This window comes from Rhinolophus ferrumequinum, chromosome 10, assembly GCF_004115265.2.
Source record: "Rhinolophus ferrumequinum isolate MPI-CBG mRhiFer1 chromosome 10, mRhiFer1_v1.p, whole genome shotgun sequence".
NCBI classification, from domain to species: Eukaryota; Metazoa; Chordata; class Mammalia; order Chiroptera; family Rhinolophidae; genus Rhinolophus; species Rhinolophus ferrumequinum.
This window is the reverse complement of record NC_046293.1, coordinates 18,763,076-18,786,598: the sequence shown is the minus strand read 5'-3', so window position 1 is coordinate 18,786,598 and position 23,523 is coordinate 18,763,076. Positions and strand designations below refer to the sequence as shown.

General features: G+C 33.9%; 1 protein-coding gene across 3 annotated transcripts in view; it reads right to left on the bottom strand.

Annotated features, from left to right (window-relative positions):
- The window catches only part of BLTP3B (bridge-like lipid transfer protein family member 3B), a 79,140-nt gene that overhangs the window by 5,987 nt on the left and 49,630 nt on the right, over window positions 1-23,523 (bottom strand). For 2 of the 3 annotated variants that reach the window (XM_033116414.1, XM_033116413.1), the window contains 6 exons: window positions 21,402-22,900; window positions 20,855-21,030; window positions 17,412-17,554; window positions 16,574-16,724; window positions 13,149-13,402; window positions 12,373-12,481 (listed from right to left, as the gene is read on the bottom strand). In XM_033116414.1, coding sequence (XP_032972305.1) covers window positions 12,373-12,481; window positions 13,149-13,402; window positions 16,574-16,724; window positions 17,412-17,554; window positions 20,855-21,030; window positions 21,402-22,900 — 2,332 coding nt within the window. Of the gene's footprint in view, window positions 1-12,372; window positions 12,482-13,148; window positions 13,403-16,573; window positions 16,725-17,411; window positions 17,555-20,854; window positions 21,031-21,401; window positions 22,901-23,523 lie in introns of those variants that run through there. The other variant, XM_033116415.1, reaches the window with a different exon arrangement.

The following is a 23,523-nucleotide window of genomic DNA, read 5'->3' as shown; positions in this document are numbered from 1 at the left end:
CAATAACATTTTCAAATACTTGATAAACTTCAATTTCTATTATGAAAAACTAATTTAAAAATTAATATATCTCTATTACTATGAGGACATCATCACGAAATAGAAAAAAACAATAAGTCAACAAAACCAAAAGCTCATTCATTGAAAAGATGAACAAAATTGACAAAACTTTAGACAGAAAAAAAAAATTGCTAGAATCAGAAATGAAACAGGGGACATTACTATCAATCTTAGAGAAATAAAAATTATTATAAAGGAATACTATGAACAACTGTATTCCAATAAATTACATAATTTAGGTGAAACATAAAAAATCCTAGGAAGAGATAAACTGCCAAAATAGCCTAAAGAAGAAATAGACAATGTGAATAGATATACAGCAAGTAAAGAGATTCGATCAGAAATTAAAAAAAAACTACTCACAAAGAAAAGCCCAAACCTAGATGGCTTCAGTGGTGAATTCTACCAAACATTTAAAGAAGAATTAATACAAATCTTTACAAACTCTTCCAAAAAAATAAGAGGTGGAGCATTCTCAGTTCATTCTATGAAGTATTACCCTGATTCTAAAATCAGATAAAACTAAAATCAATTATGTTCATAAATATGAACACAAAAATCCTCCCCAAAACATTAGCAAACTGAACCCAGCAATACATAAAAATAATTATGTACCATGGCCAAGTGGGATTGATCCCAGGATTACAAGGTTGATTCAATATCCAAAAATCAATTAACGTAATACATCACATCAATAAAATAGAATCAAACAAAAGCTATATGATTATCTCAATAGATGCAGAAAAAAACAATTGACAAAATCCAACACTTTCTCACAATAAAAACACTTAGCAAACTAGGAATTGAAGAGAACTTCCTCAATCTGATAAAGGCAATCTACAACAAACCTACCACTAATATCACACTTAATGGTATAAAAACTGGATGTTTTTCTCTTAAGTTCAGAAATAAGACAAGGATGTTTGCTCTCACCACTTTTATTTAGCACTGTCCTAGAGGTTTTAGCCAAGGCAATTAAGCAAGAAAAAGAAATGAAAGGCATCATACTAGAAAGGAAGTAAAACTATCTCTATTCACAGATGATATAATCTTGCATATAGAAAAAAAAAATTAAGAATCCACTGAAAAACTCTTAAAACTAATGAATGAGTTTAGCAAGGTTGCAGGATACAAGATGAATATACAAACATCAATTGTTATTTTAAACATTTATAATGAACATCCAAATATTAAGAAAACAATTCCATTTAAAATGTCATCAAAAAATAAAATACTTAGGAATAAATTTAACAAAAGAAGTATAAAACTTAAGCTCTAAAAACTATAAAGCATTGTTGAAAGAAATTAAAGATCTAAATAAATGGGGAGAAATCACATGTTAATGGATGAAAATACTTAATATTAAAATGGCAATACTCCCCAAATTGATCTACAGCTTTAGCACAATTCCTATCAGAATCTGAGTTGGCTTCTTTATAGAAATTAACGAGCTGATTCTAAATTCATATGGAATTGCAAGGGACCCAGAAGAGTCAAAACAATCTTAAAATAAAAACAAAGTTAAAGGACTCAAACTTCCCAATTTGAAAACTTACTCCAAAACAAGTTGGTAATCAAGACAGTATGGTACTGGCACCAGGATAGATATACAGATAAATGGAATACAACTGAAAGTCCAGAAATAAACCCATGTGTCTATAATCCTTATCACACACCAAATACAAAAATTAACTGAAATGGATCAAACAGCTACATTTAACAGCTACATCTATACAATTTTTGATAGAAAATATAGGAGTAAATCTTCATAATTGAAGATGTGATTTTTATATATGACACCAAAAGCACAAAAGAAACAAAAACAACAACAAAACCCCAGATAAATTGGACTCAATTAAAACAAAAAACTTTTGTGCTTCAAAAGATACTATTAAAGAAGTTAAAAAGAAAAAAAGGCCCATAGAATGGGAGAAAATATTTCCAAATGATACATTTGATACACGACTTATTTCTACAGTATATGAAGAACTCCTGAAACTCAGTAAGAGAAGACAAATAATCCATTTAAAACACAGGCAAAGGTTGTGGACGTTTTTCCAAAGATGTATAAATGGCCAATAAAGATATGAAAAAAAAATGCTTCATATCATTAGTCATTAGGAAAGCAAAGATCAAAACCATAATGATATATCACTTCATACACACTACGATGCCCATAATCAAAAAGTCAGATAATACCAAGTGTTGGCAAAGATGCAGAGAAGCTGGACCCCTCAATACACTGTAGTAGGAAACACGCCTACTAGGGCAACCACTTTGGAAAACAGTGGCAATTCCTCAAATGGTTAAAACATAGTTACCGTATGTCACAGTAATTACATTCTTAGATATATACCCAATAGAAATGAAAACTTATACATGAATGTTTAATAGATGTGTAGTTCATAATAGTCAAAAAAGTAGAAAAAAACAAATGTCCATCAAGTTATGCATAAACAAAATGCAGTGGGCACATAGAATGAAATATTATTGGCCAAAGTGATGAAGTACTGATACATGCAACAATATGAATGAACCTTGAAAATATGCCAAGTGAAAGAAACTAGTCACAAAAGACCCTATATTCTGTGATTCCATCTATATGAAATGCCCCAAATAGGCAAATCAATAGACAGATGTTAAATTTGTGGTTGCCCAGGGCTAGGGGAGGAATTAGGGAGAGACTACCAGTAGGTATGGGTATTTTTGAGTGTGATGAAAGTGTTCTATAACAAAATGTGATGGTGGTTGCACCATTTGGGAGAATACTAAATACCACTGAATTATATATTTTGTATGAATGGTATGGTATTGGAATTATATCTCAAAAATGTTTTTATTAAAAAAGTTTTAAAAAAGCAGGGAATATCTTTATATGTCAACATTTTTTTTTTAACTTTCTGAATCACAGAGCACTTTAAGTTGCAAGTAAACAGAAGCCCAACTCAAACTTGCTTTTAAAAATGGAAATATATTTGTTTCTGTAATGGGGGAATCCAAATGATGGTACTTCAGGTGTGGGTGGATACTAGGATTCATATAGCATCCTAGAGTGTCATTTTGGGAAAATGACTCTAACTTTTAGGTCTACTTTTCTTTTTCTCTGTGTTGGGTCAGTCATATGATGGCAAAGGTAGCGACTGGTGACTCAAACAAGTTAAGTTTTACAGCCTTTCTCTCTCAGTGTCCTCTGAATACACAAAAAAAGTCTCAATGCTTGGGTCACAGTCAATTCATTTATCACTCACCATGTCCCAAGGACTAAAATCTTTTGATTGGCCCAGTTGGGTCCTATCCCAACTTTTGTGATAGGGTCATGATTGTTGGGCCCACCAAAATCACATGGAATGTGAGAATGGCAGCACACCAAACCAAATTAGATTGCATAAACGAAAGTAGTATCTATTGAACAGAATTTTCCCCCTTAAAAAGATTCCCACAAAGGGATAACCTCAAAAGACTAGTAACACCCCTAAAATACAACTTGATTAGTGATTTGTAACGTGCTTTGGTTTTCAAACTTTTAAAGGAGCAAAATTCTTCTTTTAAATGAGATTTGACTTAAAATGCCAATATGAACTAAAAATAACAGCTGAGCTACCCGGTTGTAGTAAGGATAATAGGGGACCCAGGACTCATTCCATTTAGCCTACATCTTACTACTCATGGGATCCTAAAAATAATGAAAAAGCCACTGACGAAACAACTTTGAAACCCATTTTGTATTAATATCAATCACTGGGATGTAGGGAGAGAAAAGGGAAGGAGAGAGAAAAGAAAGAAATCTGGAGAGAGGGAAAGAAGGATTGAAGTAGATAAGGAGAGAGATAAAGATTGATGTAGAAAGAGGAGGGAGGATGGGAAGAGAGGAAGAGGGATGTATAACTAAGGGGAGATAAAGAAGGAAAGATAAGGAAGAAGCAGGCAGAAGAATGTAGTAAGGGAAAACGAAGAGGAAGGAAGGGAAAGAATGGGGAGGAAGAGGCAGGAGGGTTAAGAATGCAAAAAGATGGGATGAACTGGAAAGGAATGGGAAGAGAACCCATAAATAATAGGGGCGATTGGAGGCTATTGCTATAGAAAGACATTTCCTTTCATTTACTCGAAAATAGTTTCTTACAAGTTTTTAGGACAAATTTTGATGAACAAATCCATGGCCCTCATAGATGTCTTCCAGCAACACATACTTTTTTCCTACTGCAGGCTCTGCTACTTTCTAGCTCTTTCATCTTGAACAAATCACTTGATTTCTATAAACTTCAATTTCTTCATTTGCAAAATGGAGGTGATAAGAATACTTGTCTTAATTATTGCAAAGGGTATGTATGGTAAGAATGAGTTAATATTTAATGTAAAAGAATGTTATAAACTGGGAAGCATTATTCAAATATAAATTGTTGGCAGTACCACAGTAGGTGCTCAATAAATATTTGACTTTAAACATGGACTTTAACAGTTCTCTGCTTAGTCGAGTAGAAGATTCCTATTGATTTTTCTTTTCTGGTCATATAGACACTCTCCTGAATTTAGATTTTACCTTTCTTTAGCTTTAGTAATCAAACAAATCTTCCCATATTCCCAATTAGAAAGCATTATGACAATGATTCTAAGGTGGGAATGGCAGAGCTGCTTATCACAGACCTTTATATATAAATACAGTGCCCTACCCCCACAACATTCTGATATAATCTATTGGGAGGTAGTCCCTCCCTCACAACCCTCTTGGTTGAGAATTGATGCTATAATGGCCACTGCTCCAGATGGGAGAATGCCAGGTCCTAGATGTGTTGGATGGAAAAAAATGACGAGCCCAGTACACTGCTACTAAAAGTAATTAATGATAGATGGCATGGTATAAACAAACAAATGCACCATATATACACGTATTATACATCTTCTGTCCTTTTCTCTTAATGGTAGTCTTATTAACAGTTAGCTAATTAGTCATATTTCACTGGAGCAAGAAATTGTAGTACCTTTCTAATTTTCTGAAAAATTATTTGAAGTTTCTCTTTAAAGTCTTTACTGAAAAACTGGTTAATTGTTTTTAAGACGCTCCCAAGAAGTGTGAAGAACTGATAAGCAGCAAAAAGGGTATAAAAGCACATATTCTTTCATGATGGAATTTAATCACATCCCAAACAGCTGCAAGTATCCCTTAAACTAAAAAAGCAGGAAGGAGTGAAGAAAAGTAGGTAAGCTGCCATTATATAGCAACAAACACCTACAACTAATTTTTGAAATAGCTACTGATGAGATTATTTTGAATGCTCCTGCTTGCTAAATAAATTTGCTTCAAGGGAGAATAAAAAACACAGCATACTTTGAAATTTCTTAACAAGCTTTTTGAGAAAGTTGGGCCTTTCAAATCATCCCCTCAAAGCCCTTTTAAATTCTAAGAATCAAATAAATTGTTAATTAAATACTTGTTTATCATGTCTGATGTTGTTAGTTTGAGTCATATTTATGACACATTATCATACAAGCTGTACATGTAGTATATTACGCTATATGTTACATTATATACTTTACACACTGAAGACCCTAATGCAATTAATTTCCACATCCTAAAACAACATAACACAAACCGCTTCATGACACTGCTTTTAGAAATACACTGAAATAAAACATGAGACATTTTATATAAAGTAAATCATACTTGCTTGTGCTTAAAATATGTTATTCTTTCCAGTGCCAATGGAAAACTACTTTAAAATAATCTTCGAAATTTTTACAATACAACATCTTGAATAACAACGTAATAGAAATTATCTCAATGAGATTTTGAAATGTACATCTACAATTTACATATGAGAGCTGCTGATTACGATCAAATAACACTGAGTTATGATGCCCATTTTTAAAAAAAATCTTTGCATGTGCCTTTTTCCCCTAACATTTCATCATTATCTAAAATGCTTTGCTGAAAAGATCCAAATAAGTGTCATTGTAAAGACATGAAATAAGAAAAAATATATTCTTAAAATGTAAAACACTCAATTAGGAGCAGTTTCTAGTTTCCAAAAATATAAAACATGAGGTACACAAAATATATGTGAGACATGCCATAATGAAAAAATAAAAATAGATATTATCGTGCCTTCATTAGGACACTCTTGTAATTTAGATATAATTTCTTTTAAACCCATACAACTTTAAAGACAAATCAAGATAGAATTTCCATACTGAAATGATCTTCAGGCAATACATACCCTTGCTAGACTAGTGATTTACTTTGGCCTTTAGCTACTACATTAAAATAACACTTCACAACTGGTGAAATACGTACCTAACTGTAAAATGTAGATAAGAAATGTAGGGGAAAATACTGGGGAAGAAATTTCAAAGCACCTTGATTTTTAAATTAGTTTTTACTCATCAAATTGATGTTTAATTCTGTATTTCTCCAAAATGTGTACATAAGTAGATATAAAGCAAAAAAAAAATATTGAATTTCTTATGTACTTAATTTTTAATGTACTCAGAGAGGCATGTTAAAATTTTTCAATATGATTATAGTATCTCAATATGATATGATTCCATTTTTCTTTATTTGAAACAGGTTTGCTTTGTATTTTTCAGTTACGTTTTTTAGATGGGTAAAGGTTTATGACTTGAGTATGTTTTCCTGGGACAGAGGGGTGTCTTTTATCAATATGAAATATCTCTCTGGGGTCAAAGACTCTAACAGGCACCTCACCAAAGAAAGTATATATAGATGACAAATAAGCATATGAAAAGGTGTTCTAAATTATGTTATCAGGGAAATACAAATTAAAACAACATACCTCTACACACCTATTTAGGATGGCCAAAATCAAAAACATTGACCACACCAAATTCTGGCAAGGATATGGAGCAACAGGAGGTCTCATTCACTGCTAGTGAGAATACAAAATGGTCCAGCCATTTTCTTACAAAATGAAACATACTCGTAAAATAATATTGAATATCAGTATAACTGTAAAATAAAAATAATAAAAAAGGAAACAGAAATTCTTTATTTTTGCCTTTAAAATAACAGTTGAGGTTCAACACTATTTTCCTACAGAACTTTGAAGATGTTACTTAACTATCTTTTAGCATCCAGTGTTGCCGCCAATGGAAAGTCTGATGCAAATCTGATTCTCATCCTTTTGCCTTTTCTCTCCAGAAGATTTTAGGACTTTTCTCTTTATACTTTTGTATTGAGAAATTTGGCCAATATTTCTGGAGAAGAATTATTTTTCCCTAGATGGACCTGGTTGGCTCCATCAATTTGAAGACTTGTTTCTTTCTTCAAATGTGGAACGTTTTATTATTTATTTTCCCTCTTTCCTTTTATTCTGTTCTCTCTCTTTCTGGAACCCCCTTTAGAAATATGTTGTCATTTCCAGCTCTATTCTTCATGTCTCAATGTTTTTGTTTTTGTTTTTTGTGAAGGGCCACCTCAACACCATTAGTCAAAAAAGATATATTTTGGGGCCGGCCAGGTGGCTCAGGCGGTTAGAGCTCCATGCTCCTAACTCCGAAGGCTACCGGTTCAATTCCCACATGGGCCAGTAGGCTCTCAACCACAAGGTTGCCGGTACAACTCCCGCAAGGGATGGTGGGCTGTGCCCCCTGCAGCTAGCAACGGCAACTGGACCTGGAGCTGAGCTGTGCCCTCCACACCTAAGACTGAAAGGACAACAACTTGAAGGTGAATGGCACCCTCCACAACCTAGATTGAAAGGACAACTTGACGTGGAAAAAAAGTCCTGGAAGTACACACTGTTCCCCAATAAAGTCCTGTTCCCCTTCCCCAATAAAATCTTAAAAAAAAAAAAAAAAGATATATTTTCCTACTACGCAGATGCTCTCCCCATCCATCAATACACTTCAGTATCTTTAAAGATTCACTTCCCCTAGACGTCTTGCCTTGTTCCTATGGCCCAAGATACCCCCTGCACACTGAATTGTGCTTTCCTAGAGCTACAGACCTTGGAGCTTCTTTGCCTCTCTATTTTTCTTTCACACTTTCCCTATTGTATTTTTCTTGATGGTTGTCTCAATGTTTTTTTGTTTGTTTTTTTAATTAAAGTTTATTGCGGTGACAATTGTTAGTAGTTTGTCTCAACGTTTTAAACATTTAAACATTTTTTCCTACTTTTTTTTTTTTTGTAGAATACCCTTTGTTCTGTCTTCTATATCTGTGCCATCCAAAACAGTAACCATTAGCAACATGTGGCTATTTAAATTTAAATTGTTACACATCGAGGAAAATTAAAAATTCAGTTCCTCAGCTGCACTATCCACATGTCAAGTGCTCAACAACCACTTTATTATAGATTACAGACCTTTTCCATGATAGCTGGAAGTTCTAGTAGACATTGTTGTTCTAGATCAACTATTCAATCTTCAGCTGCATCCACTCTGTTTTTAAGCTGTCTTTATTCACCCAGTCATTTAACAAGTATTTTTTTGAACATCTACTAGGTAACAGACACTGTTTTAGGAGATTGGAATAGCAGTGTACCAAATGAACACCTGCTCTCATCTAACTTACATTCTAGTTAAAAAATAAACAAAAAAGAATATAGCATATCAAAAGGTGTTAAGCACCTATTGAGAACAATAAATCAGGGGTAGGGACAAAGGGAGCTGCTGGGGATGAGGAAGGATGGATGAAAATTTCTCTATTAAGGGAAGATTTGAGCTGACTCTTGCAGAAAGTGATGAAGTGAGGCATGTGGATATCTGAGGGAAGAGTATTCCAGGCAGAGGGAACAGCACGTAAAAAGGCCCTGTGACAGAAGTATGCTTGGCATGTTCAAGGACAGCAAGAAGGCCAAAGTGGCAGGAGTGGATGATGTAAGGGGCAGAATAACAGGAGATAGTCAAGAGAACAGCAAAGAGCAAGACCATGAGAAACTTTGTAGGCCTCTACAAGGACCTAGATTTCTACAGTGAGAAAGGAAGCTAGTGAAGGGTCTTTAGCTGAGAAGTGATACAATGAATTACATTTTTAAAATGGCATTCAGGTTGCTGGCTTGAAAATAGAGTGTAGTAAAGCAAAGGCAGAAGACGACACAGGACTTAGGAAGTGACTCATAATTCAAGCTGACTATAATAATTCAAAGTGCTAGTGTTACAGATGGTGGGAAAAGGTTATATTCTGGATATCTCTTGAAAAGGTACAGCTGATGGATTTTCGGAGAGCTATTATTTTTTACTTCAAAGATCAAGCTTTTAATTTTCAAAGATTTCTAACTGGTTATTTCCACAAGAGCTTGTTTTTGTTTTATTAGTTCAAAATCCTATCATCTGTCTGAGGATAGTAATTACATTTCTTTTTTTTTTTTAAAGATTTTATTGGGGAAGGGGAACAGGACTTTATTGGGGAACAGTGTGTACTTCCAGGACTTTTATTCCAAGTCAAGTTGTTGTCCTTTCAGTCTCAGTTGTGGAGGGCGCAGCTCAGCTCCAGGTCCAGTTGCCATTACTAGTTGCAGGGGGCGCAGCCCACCATCCCTTGTGGGAGTCGAACCAGCAACCTTGTGGTTGAGAGGACACGCTCCAACCAACTGAGCCATCCGGGAGCTCAGAAGCAGCTCAGCTCAAGGTGCCGTGTTCAATCTTAGTTGCAGGGGGCGGAGCCCACCATCCCTTGCAGGATTCAGAGGAGTTGAACCGGCAACCTTGTGGTTGAGAACCCACTGGGCAACCTTGTGGTTGAGAACCCACTGGCCCATGTGGGAATCGAACTGGCAGCTTTCGGAGTTGGGAGCACAGAGCTTCAACCACCTGAGCCATCAGGCCGGCCCCAGTAATTACACTTCTTTAAAAGTCTCTACTTTTCCTTAGCATCAACTGTATTATTCATTTATTTGTCTCTTACTGTATTGATTTTTGAAGTAGGCATTTTGTCATTTATTTTGGCCATCCATCATCAGAATCCCTCCCAATACGTGAAGAATTTCATATTTTTATGAGTTCTTTGGGGAGTAAAATTTGTTCCTTTCAATAAATGTTGGAAACTACTACTCAATTTTCCAGATTCTTTTCCATGCATGTGACTGAGATAATGCCAATCAAACTGCATTCACCCTAGATTTCCCTCAGATACCAATCATAAAAGAAGGGAAGGAAGACAACTCTTCTTTTTGGGGGCAGCAACAGTGACAGCAGCTACAAATTCAAGTTTCTAGTATAAAATGTGAAATAATACTGGCTGCAGCAGTTGTGGTAAAGTTGACTTTAGGAATCTATAATGACAGTGGTACAAACTATAAAATCAACTTGCCCAGTGGTGAGTAGCAATTTTTCCCATCATACCAGATTACACTATACTGTGATTTGAGGACATGAATACTGAAGGTAACCCTTGAGCCTAGTTCCCCAGATCTCTCATGGTTCTAAAATTATACTTTCATTTTTTAGCAGCATTTTTGAACAATAATTCATATGCCCCATTCATTCAAAGAGTACAATCCAATGGTTTTTAGCATACTCAGAACGTTTTCATCACCCTCAAAAAACACTGTACCTAATAGTCTCTTCTCATTCCTTTCCAATTCCTCTCTCCCCCGACTCCTAGGCAACCACTAACTTATTTTCTGTCTCTATGGATTTGCCTATTCTGGACATTTCATATAAATGGAATCATGTAACATGTGATCTTTCATGATGGGCTTCTTTCATTTAGCATAATGTATTTAAAGTTTCCATATTGTAACATCTATCACTATTTCATTTTTTTCATGCTGAATAATATGTCATTGTATGGATATACCTCATTTTCTTTGTTCATTCATAGCATTATATTTGGATTCTCTACTGTTTGACTATGAATATTGTTGTGTCAACATTTGTGCATAAGTTTTTACATGGACCTGTGTTTTTATTTCTTTTGGGTGGTCTTCTTGAGTAGAATGGCTGGGTCATAAATAATTATTTAACTTTCTGAGTTACTGTTAAACTGTTTCCAAAACACCCACACCATTTTACAATCCCAGCAATGTAAGAGGATTCCAGTTTTTCCCTAGAGTAGTTCTCCTGGGCTCTCGTGGTTCCCCTTCTCACTTCTTCACATGGGAGACAGTATAACTTATCTGATTAATGAGTTTAGAAATAGGAAATATATGTGTGTGATTCAGTTTTTTCTGACTTTGATATAAGCCTTGCCTGCAAAAAGGGTGCAGTCTGTTCTGGTTCTGCTTTTTCTAAAACAGACTTGCAGTTTTGGTATCTAAAGCATTTGGGAGAAAGAACCATAGAACAAACCTATCTTCTCACACTTAAGCTATCTTCTCCACCTGAGCTTTTATCAGAATGAAGCTGACATTTTGATCCTTGTTGGCCTGACTTCTAAGTTTGCTCTAGTTGATCTCAAACTCCAGAGGGGAATATTCTTCAGTTAAGAGTTCCCTACAAACTGCTGCTATCTGAGCAACAGTCTTTTGTGGGTTGATAGCTACAGATTTTTCTGGGTTTGCCTCTGGTTGCTCAATTTAGAATTTCTGACCCACTCATCGTGTTTTTCATTTGTAGCACTGTTATAACTTTATTTTCTTTTAACATTTTATGCCATTTCATGAGGTTTTGATAGATGAAATAGAAGCATACATAAGTCCCTCATATTTCACCCTCAAGTGGTTACTAATAAAGTGAGGACTAGAACACCAAGTCTACTGACTCAAGTGCTTTCCATTACTCCACACTACCTTCTAAGATATAAGCCTTAGAGAACTTAAAAATCTTGTTAGAATGAAGATACAAACATTAAAGAAGAATTAAATGCACAGCAATATACTATAAGTAACTAATGTACGAAGAGTAAGTATCCAAAAATTATAAGGGGTCACATCAGGTTATGGAGAAGATTCACTGAAACGGAGAAGCTAGAGATAACCTTGGAAGGGAATGAACAATTCTAATGAGTAATGACAAACAAATAAGAATACAGACATGGGAACGTACAAGACAAATTCCAAGTAAGTATACCAGGTTGGTTGAGTAAAAATAAAAGAATAGTGGGAAGTAAAGCTGAGAAAGAGATCTAAAGACCCAAGTAAGACCAAGAGATATATAAGACCATGAAAGCGTCTCTCACTTCCATTCAAAACACATTTTGTAGGATAGGTACTAAATCAACTGTAGATGAGTTATTTCTGAGGTAGAGATCCATACATAGGTAATATTTTATTACAAAGTACTGAAAGTGTCCCTCAATCATTTCCTACTACATATGTACATACATATAAAATAAATAATAAGTATGAGGGGAAAGAATCAGAATGTACATAATTTCAAATTTCAGTAGGTGCTCATTTAAATTGTTTTCATATATACCTCTGATATGAAAAGAGCCATCATCACTTCTTTCCACCACAAGATGATCAATATGAACGGTTACAGTAGCTGGCTCATGGGATACTGTACTACTACGAGGACTGTCATCCTACAGGAAAGAGAAATACTATCAGCATGTTGTTATTAAAGTAAATGATAAAATTAAAATATTATTTTCTTAACAAACATTACTACTATCATATTTTTAATGAGTTAGAAATATATTGGAAAAAGATGGCAGAAAAGGTAAATGCCGTGCCTGTCACCTCCCTTGATCTCATTAAAATTACAGTTCAATTATAGAACAATCAACCTCAAGAACCATCTGAAGACTAGCTGAACAGAACCCCTATAACTATGGATAGAAGAGGTCACATCGAGACTGATCAATTCTTGGACCCAGAAATAATAATGTTGACCTGATAATCATCATTTGCAGTGCATATTGGAATTATTTCTTTCTGTCTATTTGAATATGGGTGGATTTTTCTGGCTTGGAGAGAGTCTGTAATACTGAAATTAAGTAACGCAGATGTCAAGAAAAAAATACATTTTTACATTTTCTAGTTGATAGAGAGAGGAAACTGCCCATTCTATTTTGATGTTTTCTAATTTCTAGGAAGGATTCATTCATCACAAAGACCAACAAATTTATTTCAATAAATGCTGACAGAGTATGCACCATAGAGAAGGCATATTCTTAGACATGAATTAAAGTCCATGTAAGCAAAGTAAACATTTATAACATGAAAATATAAAAATATTTATTAACATACTTTTAAGTTTATCTTTGTGTTAGAAACTTGTATCTTCATTGGCATCACTGATGCAACAGTTTCATCTTCCAAAAAATGTTGAATATTCGTAAGAGAAGATGTAAGAAACTCAGTGCTAAAGTTTTCTATATGGCATTGCAAAAATCCATTTTTTTCTGCAAGCAAAGAGTGTATTACAGCACCAGGCCCACTTTCAAACCTTAGAGTAATCTCAGGACAAGATTTGGAGTCACTGACAGCTTTATGATCAGAACCTATGGAGAAACAACAAATAAAAATGGTAACTTTGTGGCTACTAAAAAATGTCACTCTCAATTATTTGTCATTAGAGGTTATTGTCACTTTGTACCATGTTAAAACAATAATAAAGTTTTAATTTTTATCCTTAATTTAAATTATATTTATAGTACATTTACAACATACAATACACACCCTAATTTTTATCTTCTACTGTAATAATGTTGACTTCTTTATATTTTCTATTATTTAGTAACATATAAAAACATGCCATGATAGAAATTCGATATCATGCATCCCTCAGATACTTAAGTGTGTGTCTGGCTAGGTACTCATCTATAGATTTGCAGTATCATGGATAACTGTAACAAAGAAACAGTTATGGCATTTAAAGTGACTCTTAAACCATTTCTCAAGAAGTAACAAAAGCCTGACATTTTGTACCTTCTTCAGTAAAACTGGGTATTAAAAAATTGGAAAAGTAAATAGAGAAGACTTCATTAAAATGTTTCTATTAGTAGACAACCTTAAAACTGAAATTATACCAAAGGATGGATGGATATATACCAAATTATACCAAAGGATGGATATGGATGGATTTACACACACACACATGCTTTAGCCTTGTTCCAGAAAAAAACTTAAGGTTGTTTACAGAAATATAAATACTTGAGTTTAAAACAAATTTTAAAATTTCAATGAAGAACCCATAAAATGTCTAATTTAAAAAAAAGTTATTAGTGAAACCACTGAAGTAAATTAGCCCTCATGGTAGGTAACATTTTGTTTATTTTACATTATCTAGCTCCAAAAAGAATAAAAAGCAACGTAAGCAATAGAAAAATAAGGATAGAAGGGAAAAGGTAAAGATAGGTAGTAAGGTTAATAACTCAAAATACATTATCTAAATTGGTGCCAAAGGTAGACCGGAAATGAGCTTCCTAGCAGCAAAGAGAAAAATACAATCAGTTTCACAATTCAAAGAACCCATGAGTTAAAAACAAACAAATTGTTCTAGAAAGGGAAAGTTGTGTCTCTGTTATGAAGGTTGTAGTTATCTGTCCCCTGGGTCCTAAGAATACCCCACCAGTTCATGATGGAAAAATGTTTATTTTCTCTCAGCATGGATATGAATACATACTTAGATATGTTAGTGTTTTTTTCCTATATCAAGAAAAACAAGTTAATTAAATTGTCTATTTAACAATAAGAGCAATTAGAAACAACTTGTTAAATGTGATTTTAGTCTTTTATCTATCTATATATCTATCTACATATCTACACACACACACACACACACACACACACACACCCAGACACACACTACAGAGACCTGAGAGCAAGAAATAATTTTAAACAAAAAGAGTGTTTACTTGGAGCAGAGATAAAACAAAAATTTTATTAGTCAAAAACCACTCCTCCCTACTACGTCTTATGCCATGGAACTATTATGTCTTCCTATTAAAGGAATCCACAATCCACGCATTATAGAAAAACAAAAACAAACAAAAGCAATCACATACAATCTTTGTTCTATGGCTCATTAATTAATGTTTGAAATGTTCAAGCTAAAGCTTTTTTTTTTCTTTTTTAATTTGTCCCTTTTCACCTTCCTCCTTCCTTTTCCTTTCCTTTCCCTCCTTTCTTCTTGTTTTTTCTTTCTTTTTTTTAAATCCTTCAAACAACTAAGACAGTGCGGGAAAAAATAAGGTATTAGATAGCACTGACTATGAACCCATACATACAGGGCATTTCAAACTGTTTTCAGTAAGGATCAATATAAAACAATAGGATATGGTACTAAGTGAGCGATAAAGCAAAAAGTAATTGTGCAACTGGAAATAATCTGACTGTACAATTTGAAGAGTGTTTGGGTTGGGTATGAAACAGGGTCTAGGTTTTGAAATTTTATGTTCAATCTCTTTTTTTTTGGTTCACTCTGAAACCTTCCCAACTATATACTTAGCTTCTACCCTTTTGCATTCTATTAAGATTTTACTTGCTAATAGCAAGATTTACTTGCTACTTGAATTTTTTTTAGCAGATATATTGTAAACTGCAAAGCCTACCCATAGAATAAAGAAAGGAGCCAATTGTTTTCCATGATGCTGGTTTATAGAAAAATGGCACATTTCAATATGTTATGTATCAGATATAGCACTCTGTATATATAGCAAAGAAAAATATTACTTTTTAAAACAGTTTAAAAGTTGACATTTGTCATTTTAATGTCTTAGTGTAACTATTCTAATAAACTCATTTCTTCAAGTGACTGAACACCATGAATTATAACTTTATATAAACTTTGCAAAAGGGACGATTTGATGTGTTTTTCTCTTCATGCACTGCATGTTTATTGCTTGTATCCCTCTACATCCAAGTGAAGGTATTGATCTTGAAATGAAGGACCATAAGAACAGGATACATGATTTTTCCAAATACCAAGAATAAGTATCCAAAAATTATAAGGGGTCACATCAGGTTATGGAGAAGCTAGAGATAACCTTGGAAGGGAATGAACAATTCTAATGAGTAATGACAAGCAAATAAGAATACAGAGATGGGAACGTACAAGACAAATTCCAACATAGGGAGTAAGTATACCAGGTTGGTTGAGTAAAAATAAAATAGTGGGAAGTAAAGCTGAGAAAGAGATCTAAAGACCCAAGAAGTAAGACCAAGAGATATATAAGACCATGAAAGAAAGCGTCTCTCACTTTCATTCCAAACAAATTTGTAGAACAGGTACTAAATCAACCGTAGATGAGTTATTTCTGAGGTAGAGACTCAGTAAATGTTTAAGAAAAAAAATGGAATATAGAAATTAACATTTATTCTAGTGTGGAACTAAGTTTGACCTCCCAGGATTACTGTATCACTCTTTTCGTATAGGAAGAGGTCAGTTTCTCAGACAGATTATCTCAAAGATGGACACTTTTTTTACTTTAAAAAAAAGTAAAAGATGGAACTTATAGCAGCAGGAACAAAAAGAAATTACAAAGTACATCTTCAACAGATTATATTTCTAATAACTTAATCAATACAGTGGCAATAAGGTGATCTAAAAGAATAAATCTTTGCACTATTCTAAATAAATGCAATTTTCCTTGAGTTAATTTATATCAAAGGTAGAACTGCTGATGAGTCATATGTATATAAAAAAAGTTTAAATCATATTAAAGTCTTACCTACTGGACGATTAGAAAGGTAATGCCGAAGGTTGATATTGCCTAACTCATCTGGTGTCACTTGATCCACTTGAAGACAGATTTCTGTATCTTCCCCTCGGATGTCAATTTCCCCATTAACACCAGTAATCTTAAACACCACAACTGACATCTAACAATGATTGAATAAATTATATTAGTATACTAAGTAATTCAAATCAAAATTTTAAAAATGACACAGGAAACTACTATAACCTCTAAAAATATAATTGTGTCCTAATAAACCAAATACATACTGTGATTAACAAAATGTAGTTAATATAGTATAGTGACAAACTTCAGCTTCCTTTCTTCTTATTCAGTCAAGAGAAGAATTATTTTACAGCACAAAGACTAATTATATGACATTTCCATATAATTAATTACTGAAATTATTTTCACTGAAAGCTGAACATATTTCCTAAGTCATTTATAGATTATTTCACTGGGTGAAGAGGGCTTAAATAAACCAATAATGTATTTGTTTTGTAGACAGCCCCTCAAAGGAACTGACTACCATCCTTACCGTCAAACGTTTTCAAAATGTTTTTAAATGGAACTAAAATAAAGGTCGAAAAATAAAAGACGGGAAAAAGATAGAACCGCCCTTTCTCAATTTGAAAAAAAATATTTTTTAAAGTATAATTCAGAGAAAATTCACTAACAGGTAAGAATTTTCAGGAGTAGAAAGAGCAAAGTGAATCAATCATCCACAATCCAAGTCAATTCATTTTATACATTAATGTCTTAAAATGTGTATATATTGAATGAGATAAAGTTGGTGGCATTTCTCTTCATAGTATCTCTCTGAAATGATTACCAGGTCGTTATGATTTTCTTGAGCACCCTCTGAATTTGTACTCATGGCATCTGGAGAGGTTTCACCATAATTCTGTAGGTTTGCACTGGCATTCGCACTACCTGTTGGGCTCTGAAAATTTGTAGTTGAATTCTTTTTAATACCTGAAATAATGCAAAAATGAACGAATAAATTAAAATCAGTTTTACACATGATCCAAAAATATCACATTTATCTAACCAAAATGGACTATTCCTTTAACCCTTTCTTTAGCATTGCCTGTTTAAGAGGCAAAACAAAGAAAAATTAAACTGTGATTAGTTAGAAACAAGAAGAAATAACTCCTCACAATAAAATGTTAGAGATACTAAAGCCCTAAACTTAAGACAGTCTGAAAAGAAATCTACCCCAGCTGACCACAGCTTGTGTTCTCCCCATTGTGGGCCTGGTGCTGGTTTAACCAGCAGGTTCCTGCTCAACCAGCTTAACCCCCCTACTCTATCCTACATTGAACCATCCCAGTCTGAGCACTTAATTTTTCTTTACGGTATGCTCTCGGAACTCCTAACTATCTTCTATGTGAAGTGAATGCCACTATCTCCGGTGTAATAATCATTTTCTGTCTTTTCCTACCTGCCATAATTTCTCAATGTGCTGTATTTCAGTATTTCTTAAATTCTCTGTGCTAAAAGACAATTTTTAAAAAATTTTGTGCCTGCCACAGATCAATACTTTTAAAAAATACTGTAAAACTAAGTTACTAGAAAAATTAGATTAGAAAAGCCAAAGACATACAAAACATGCATCAATGTCTTCATTATATTTACTACCATATAATCAGCTTCTTACCCAGTACCTAGCAACGTAGTAGGTGATCAATAAATTATCTATTGAAAGAACGAATAAAGTAATTTTTAGGACCAGGGAAGATGTATATAAATGCAATTGTGGTATGAGTGTGAGAAGATAGTAAACTCACATTTCACAAAGAGTTCCTAACATAGTCACGGGTTAAGGAGGGTTTATTCCCTGATAAAATATCTAAGCTAATGCAAACAGAAAGAAAGAAGAGCATTCAATGCACAGGTATAAAGACTCTGACGTGGAAAAAAGTTTGTCACCATGAAGAAACAGAAGATGAAATATACTATAGCACATCCGAAGTGTAGTAAGCACATGGGTCAATAGCAGAAAAGGTAAGCTGGGGCCACAGTACACAGAACATTGTCAGAAATGTCAAAGTTGTTCAACTTATTAGCCTTACAGCAGTGAGAAGTTATCAGGATTAAAATGGAAATCGACACAATAGTATTTATTTTATAAAGAGTATTCTGCCTATGGAATGAAGAATGAACCGAAAATTGAGAAAAATAGAAACGGGGAGACTAGTTAGGAGCCTGTGGTGGAGTGGTCGTCCAGTTGTGTGTTTGTTTGCTCATAAATATGTATATATATGCAAAAATCTGTACGCACATATACATACACGTGTAAGTATATCTGTTTGTATACATGTTATTTTTTTGGCACTTGTATACATGTTACTTACACTATTGTGTGTGTGTGTGTGTATATATACATATATACATATAAAAACATACACATTTGTATATAAAAATACATACAAAAAGTCTGGAAGTATACAGTATATGCATATACCAAAAGTTGATGGTAGTTATTTCTGGAGTGGGGAATTGTATCGAGGGCAGAGTAAGGGTGGTTTAAAGTGATACCTTCATCTTTTACTCTAGATATTTTCAAAATATCTGATTTTTTTTACAATGAGAGCATATCCATATATTTCTTATAAAATTAAAACAAAGAAAACAGAAAACAAGAGTCTTCTAAATGAAAAACAATTCCTCCAACATAAAATCATTACAATTCAGAAGAATTAGGACTATATAGTCATAAGAGTATATCATTTAAATGTTACACACACAATCAATGCCTTGATATTTTTCAGGATCCTAAAAATTAGTCTACTGTTGAAATCTATTCTAAGACAGTAATTAGAAATGCAGACAAAACTTATGAACAATGATATTAATTATAGCATTTTTATAACTATAAAAACTATAAACAATCTAAACATCCAATATCAGAGAAATGATTAAAAGGTTATGGTACATTCTTATGACCGTTTAATACAGACTTTAAAAACATTTTCAAAGGAGTTTAAATAACATTAGAAAATGCTTACATGTGATAAAAAGAAAACCACACATGTAATATGACACCAAATACATATATATGGATATATATACAAATTCACAGAATAATAGTTCTAAATTGTGGAAGTTCGGGGTCATTTTATTTTCCAAATTGCTGTTGTCTATATTTTCCAAATTGAGTGGCAATCATTTTTATTATTTAATTTTTAGAAATAATAAGAAAATTGCTGATGCTTTTTGAGAGTAAGTAGGGATATCTTCTACAGGAACACTGTTTTTTAAGTATATTTTGTTCACAAAACAGAAATCATCTGTTAAGGTGGCTATTAAACCATAAAGGGGACAGGGGAGCTATCTGTGAATACAGAATATATTTTTATGACCCTATCAGTATCTCCTCTACATTTAGCTGGTAGAGTATGCTGGAAAGGAGATTGCTGAATTGCCTATACTGACTAGGGATAGATCAGGGCTTTCTGTTTACATGTGGCAATCATTTCCCAACTCTGGGGAGCTAGTATAGCAGACTGGCTGGTTAAAGGCTTAGGCTCCTGACTCAAGACTAGCTGAGTTCCAAATCTGCCTCTATTACTTCCCGACTGTATACTAATTTCTCTAAGCTTCAGTTTCTGAAGCTATGAGTCTTTCCTTACCTGAGCTATTTTCAACTGCGTCAATAGGCTTATTATCTTTCATACACAAAGTAATCTGTATGTGTCCCTGCTCTCTTACTCTCTGGCTCTGGCCCATGCTTTTATTCCTGTTCACAAAGTCCCCAATGTGGTGGGGATGCATCTAATTCTAAGTCATTCCTACTGGTCTTTATCGTGGCATTATTTGCCCCTGAATAAAATCAGGCAATCATGTAGTTCCATCATATACAATCATGGGAGAGAATCCTGGGAATCAGTAGATCAAGTTTGAAAAAATTCTAGTCCTAGCATCACATAATTGAGAATCTATCATGCTAATTAAGGCCAGTAGTCAAAACTCCAGATATAGGAGCCTCTGTGAGAGAGGCTTGGAGCCTTAATGTTCTGCTTTATGACCTAAATGACTGTGTACAAATAATTGCTGGATGTCAGCCACAAAAAGAAAGCAATATCTGTTAAAAAGAAGCGCTGGAACAACTATTAGAAACTTAGGTACAATGCTCTTTGTATTATGCATGTATGTGTGTATAAATAAGTATTTTGGGGGCTTATATTATTGAATATAACTAAAAATACTTAAACATCAATTCTAAGATATGTATGTATATAAAATATAAATTCTTAAACTGTACTGCTTTACCTTTTTCCCAAAATATACGACTATCACTTCCATCACTTTCTAACAACTGTTCTTCCAATGTCATGCTGTCAAGTGAAATGGTGTCCAGTGAGGTCTGTGAAGAGCTTCTTTTCATGCTCTTGTAAGAAGCACAGAGTGGAACCAAGTTGGGTGGGCACCGTTCCTTAGGCTTTCCACTGTTCACAAACAAAATTATTAGAAAATCATCACATATAAGGAAAAAAAATTTATTTCTAAAAATTACGTCTAACAAAATAAAAATATGTATATAGTATCTACAAGTTTTTAAATTATATTTTACAAACATAAGCTCAGTGTTCTCATAGTTTGAAAAAACTACCTTTCCAAGTATTAAATCTAACAACGGCATATTTTGTCATGACATTTTCTGTCCCAGAACAAAATATGTTCACATGCATGTACACACACGCACACACATGCATGTACACACACACGTGCACACACATGAATGTACACACACGCACACACACACACACATGCACACAGCAAAACAAAAGAACCCCAAATTCCAATACTATGTTGTTACCTTAAAGACGACTGGGACTTAAGTGTTCTAACTGTGGGTGCTTCCTCTTTACTGATGTCCACGTTCTCAGAGAGTGAAGCTGTTTCGGGAAGCAAATCTTCAGCTTTAAAGATCGACTCTATGGTTTCATTTCCTTTATTAGTTAAACTATTTGAAAGCATGTTTTGAGTACCATCGTTATCAAATGACAGCACACTTGAATCTTCTCTGGAATTTAAGACACTATTTGAATTTGTATAAGATAAATCCTTTTTGTCACTTGTTTCTGATCCAATTTCTTGAGAACCACTTTTGCAAATAATTCCACTACTTTCATCTTCACTTATTTTCCCTAAATTTTTATCTGATAAATAATCCAGAAAAGAAATGCCTTTTTGCAGATTTGTATCACTGGCTGATTTAAACAACAAAGGATCCTTCAGAGGGACATGGCTAAGGTCAACACTCATAGATCTGTTGTCTGACATATGATTAACAGTTACACTTCTAATTTGATTTGTACCTCTACTAACTTGTTTTCTTTTTGAAGACAAGAATTCTCCGTTTTCTGAAGGCAAATAATCAGGAACCATTGGTGTCACACTTTCAGAAACAGGAGACTTAAGAGTATTTGCGTGATCCACCGGATGTAGCAAAAGAGCCACTTCTGCACTTTTAAGTAAAACTCCAATGCAAATGGAGGCTTGACTAGCAGGACTGCCAGTCACAGCTTCTACATCTTTCCTTAAGTTCTCGGAAAGCAGAATAAGTGACTCTTGGAGGAAAAGCAGGAGCAGATACTGGTAGTGATTGATCTGCATACTGACATGTTTATGAAGGTGAACCAAGACGTGAATATCTGCATCGGATGATGAAGAGGAAAACCTTAAAAATGTGTCTGAAGGTTTCTGACTACTATTTGTCAAAGGCTCAGACTCTGTACTGTAATAGTCCTTCAGGAGCTTTTTCCGCTTCAGTCGGCCAGTCAGGTCACTAGATTCACTCTGTGATGTATTTAAAGATACTTGATTACAAGTCTGTCGCTCTTTTTGTGACAGTGCATACTTCGTTGGTTGACAAATCCAGATGGAAAGAGGGAAAGAGTCTACAAAACTTATTGGTCTTCCTTTTCCACTTTTCATCCCTTCATAATCTATCCAAAATTGAGAACAGTACACAGCCCAAACATCCGTGGCAGCCGAAGTTTTAAGAGTGTATTTATTCAACTTGGGAGTAATATTTCCTTTATAAACTTCATGCATTTTGGTATCTTGCTCGTGAGCATGTCTCTGGAAGATTGGATGCAAAAGATTAAAATTCTCACCAGATTTGGGGAAGCTGGTAAATGTTTTACTGAAAAAATCACAATCTTTGAAGTCTTGGAACAAAGCTTCCAGGTCAGAATGACGACAGTTGGGACAGTGCCTAGTATTTGTAGCAGTCACTTCAGAGCTCTGAATAGAGACTGCACACGGCTGATCTTCATGGCGCTCAGGTTTCATTCCAGAAGGAATGACGAACTGGAAGAGAAAACACCCATCAAGTCTAACTCACAAGTCCATTTGTCTTGAAGATAACATCATCAAGAACATAACTTAGCTCAGGAATTCTTTTGACATCCTCCCACTTCCCTATTCAGACATAAAACACTAACTCTCTCCCCCAAATCTTTTTATTAAACTGAATGAAAGGGACTTAAAAGATTAACCACTAAGAAAAGAACAACTTAAAAAAACAAACATAATGAATAATGTATATAACATACATATATATTTGCATACAACATATCACAAAATAAAAAGAACAAAATTGAATTAAATCAGTACTACTAAATGCTTACTATACCTTGACTATATATAAGAAGGTGCCAAGTTTAAAAAAGGAAATTTTTTATTAGGATATTTTAAACCCAAGCAGTTTGGAAAATGAGTAAATGGAATGACTAGATAGATGTCATTAGAATCCCTTTTCTGGGAGAAAACAATTAAGAAAATTAATTTAGGAGTAAAGGTCCAATTATTTACTAAAATAACTTTCCAGAAATAATTAACCCCATTTCTTAAAATATTCACATCAAAGAGTTCAAAGTGACTGGTTTTAAAAACTGCCCATACTCAGAAAATGTAAAGATTATATAACTGCA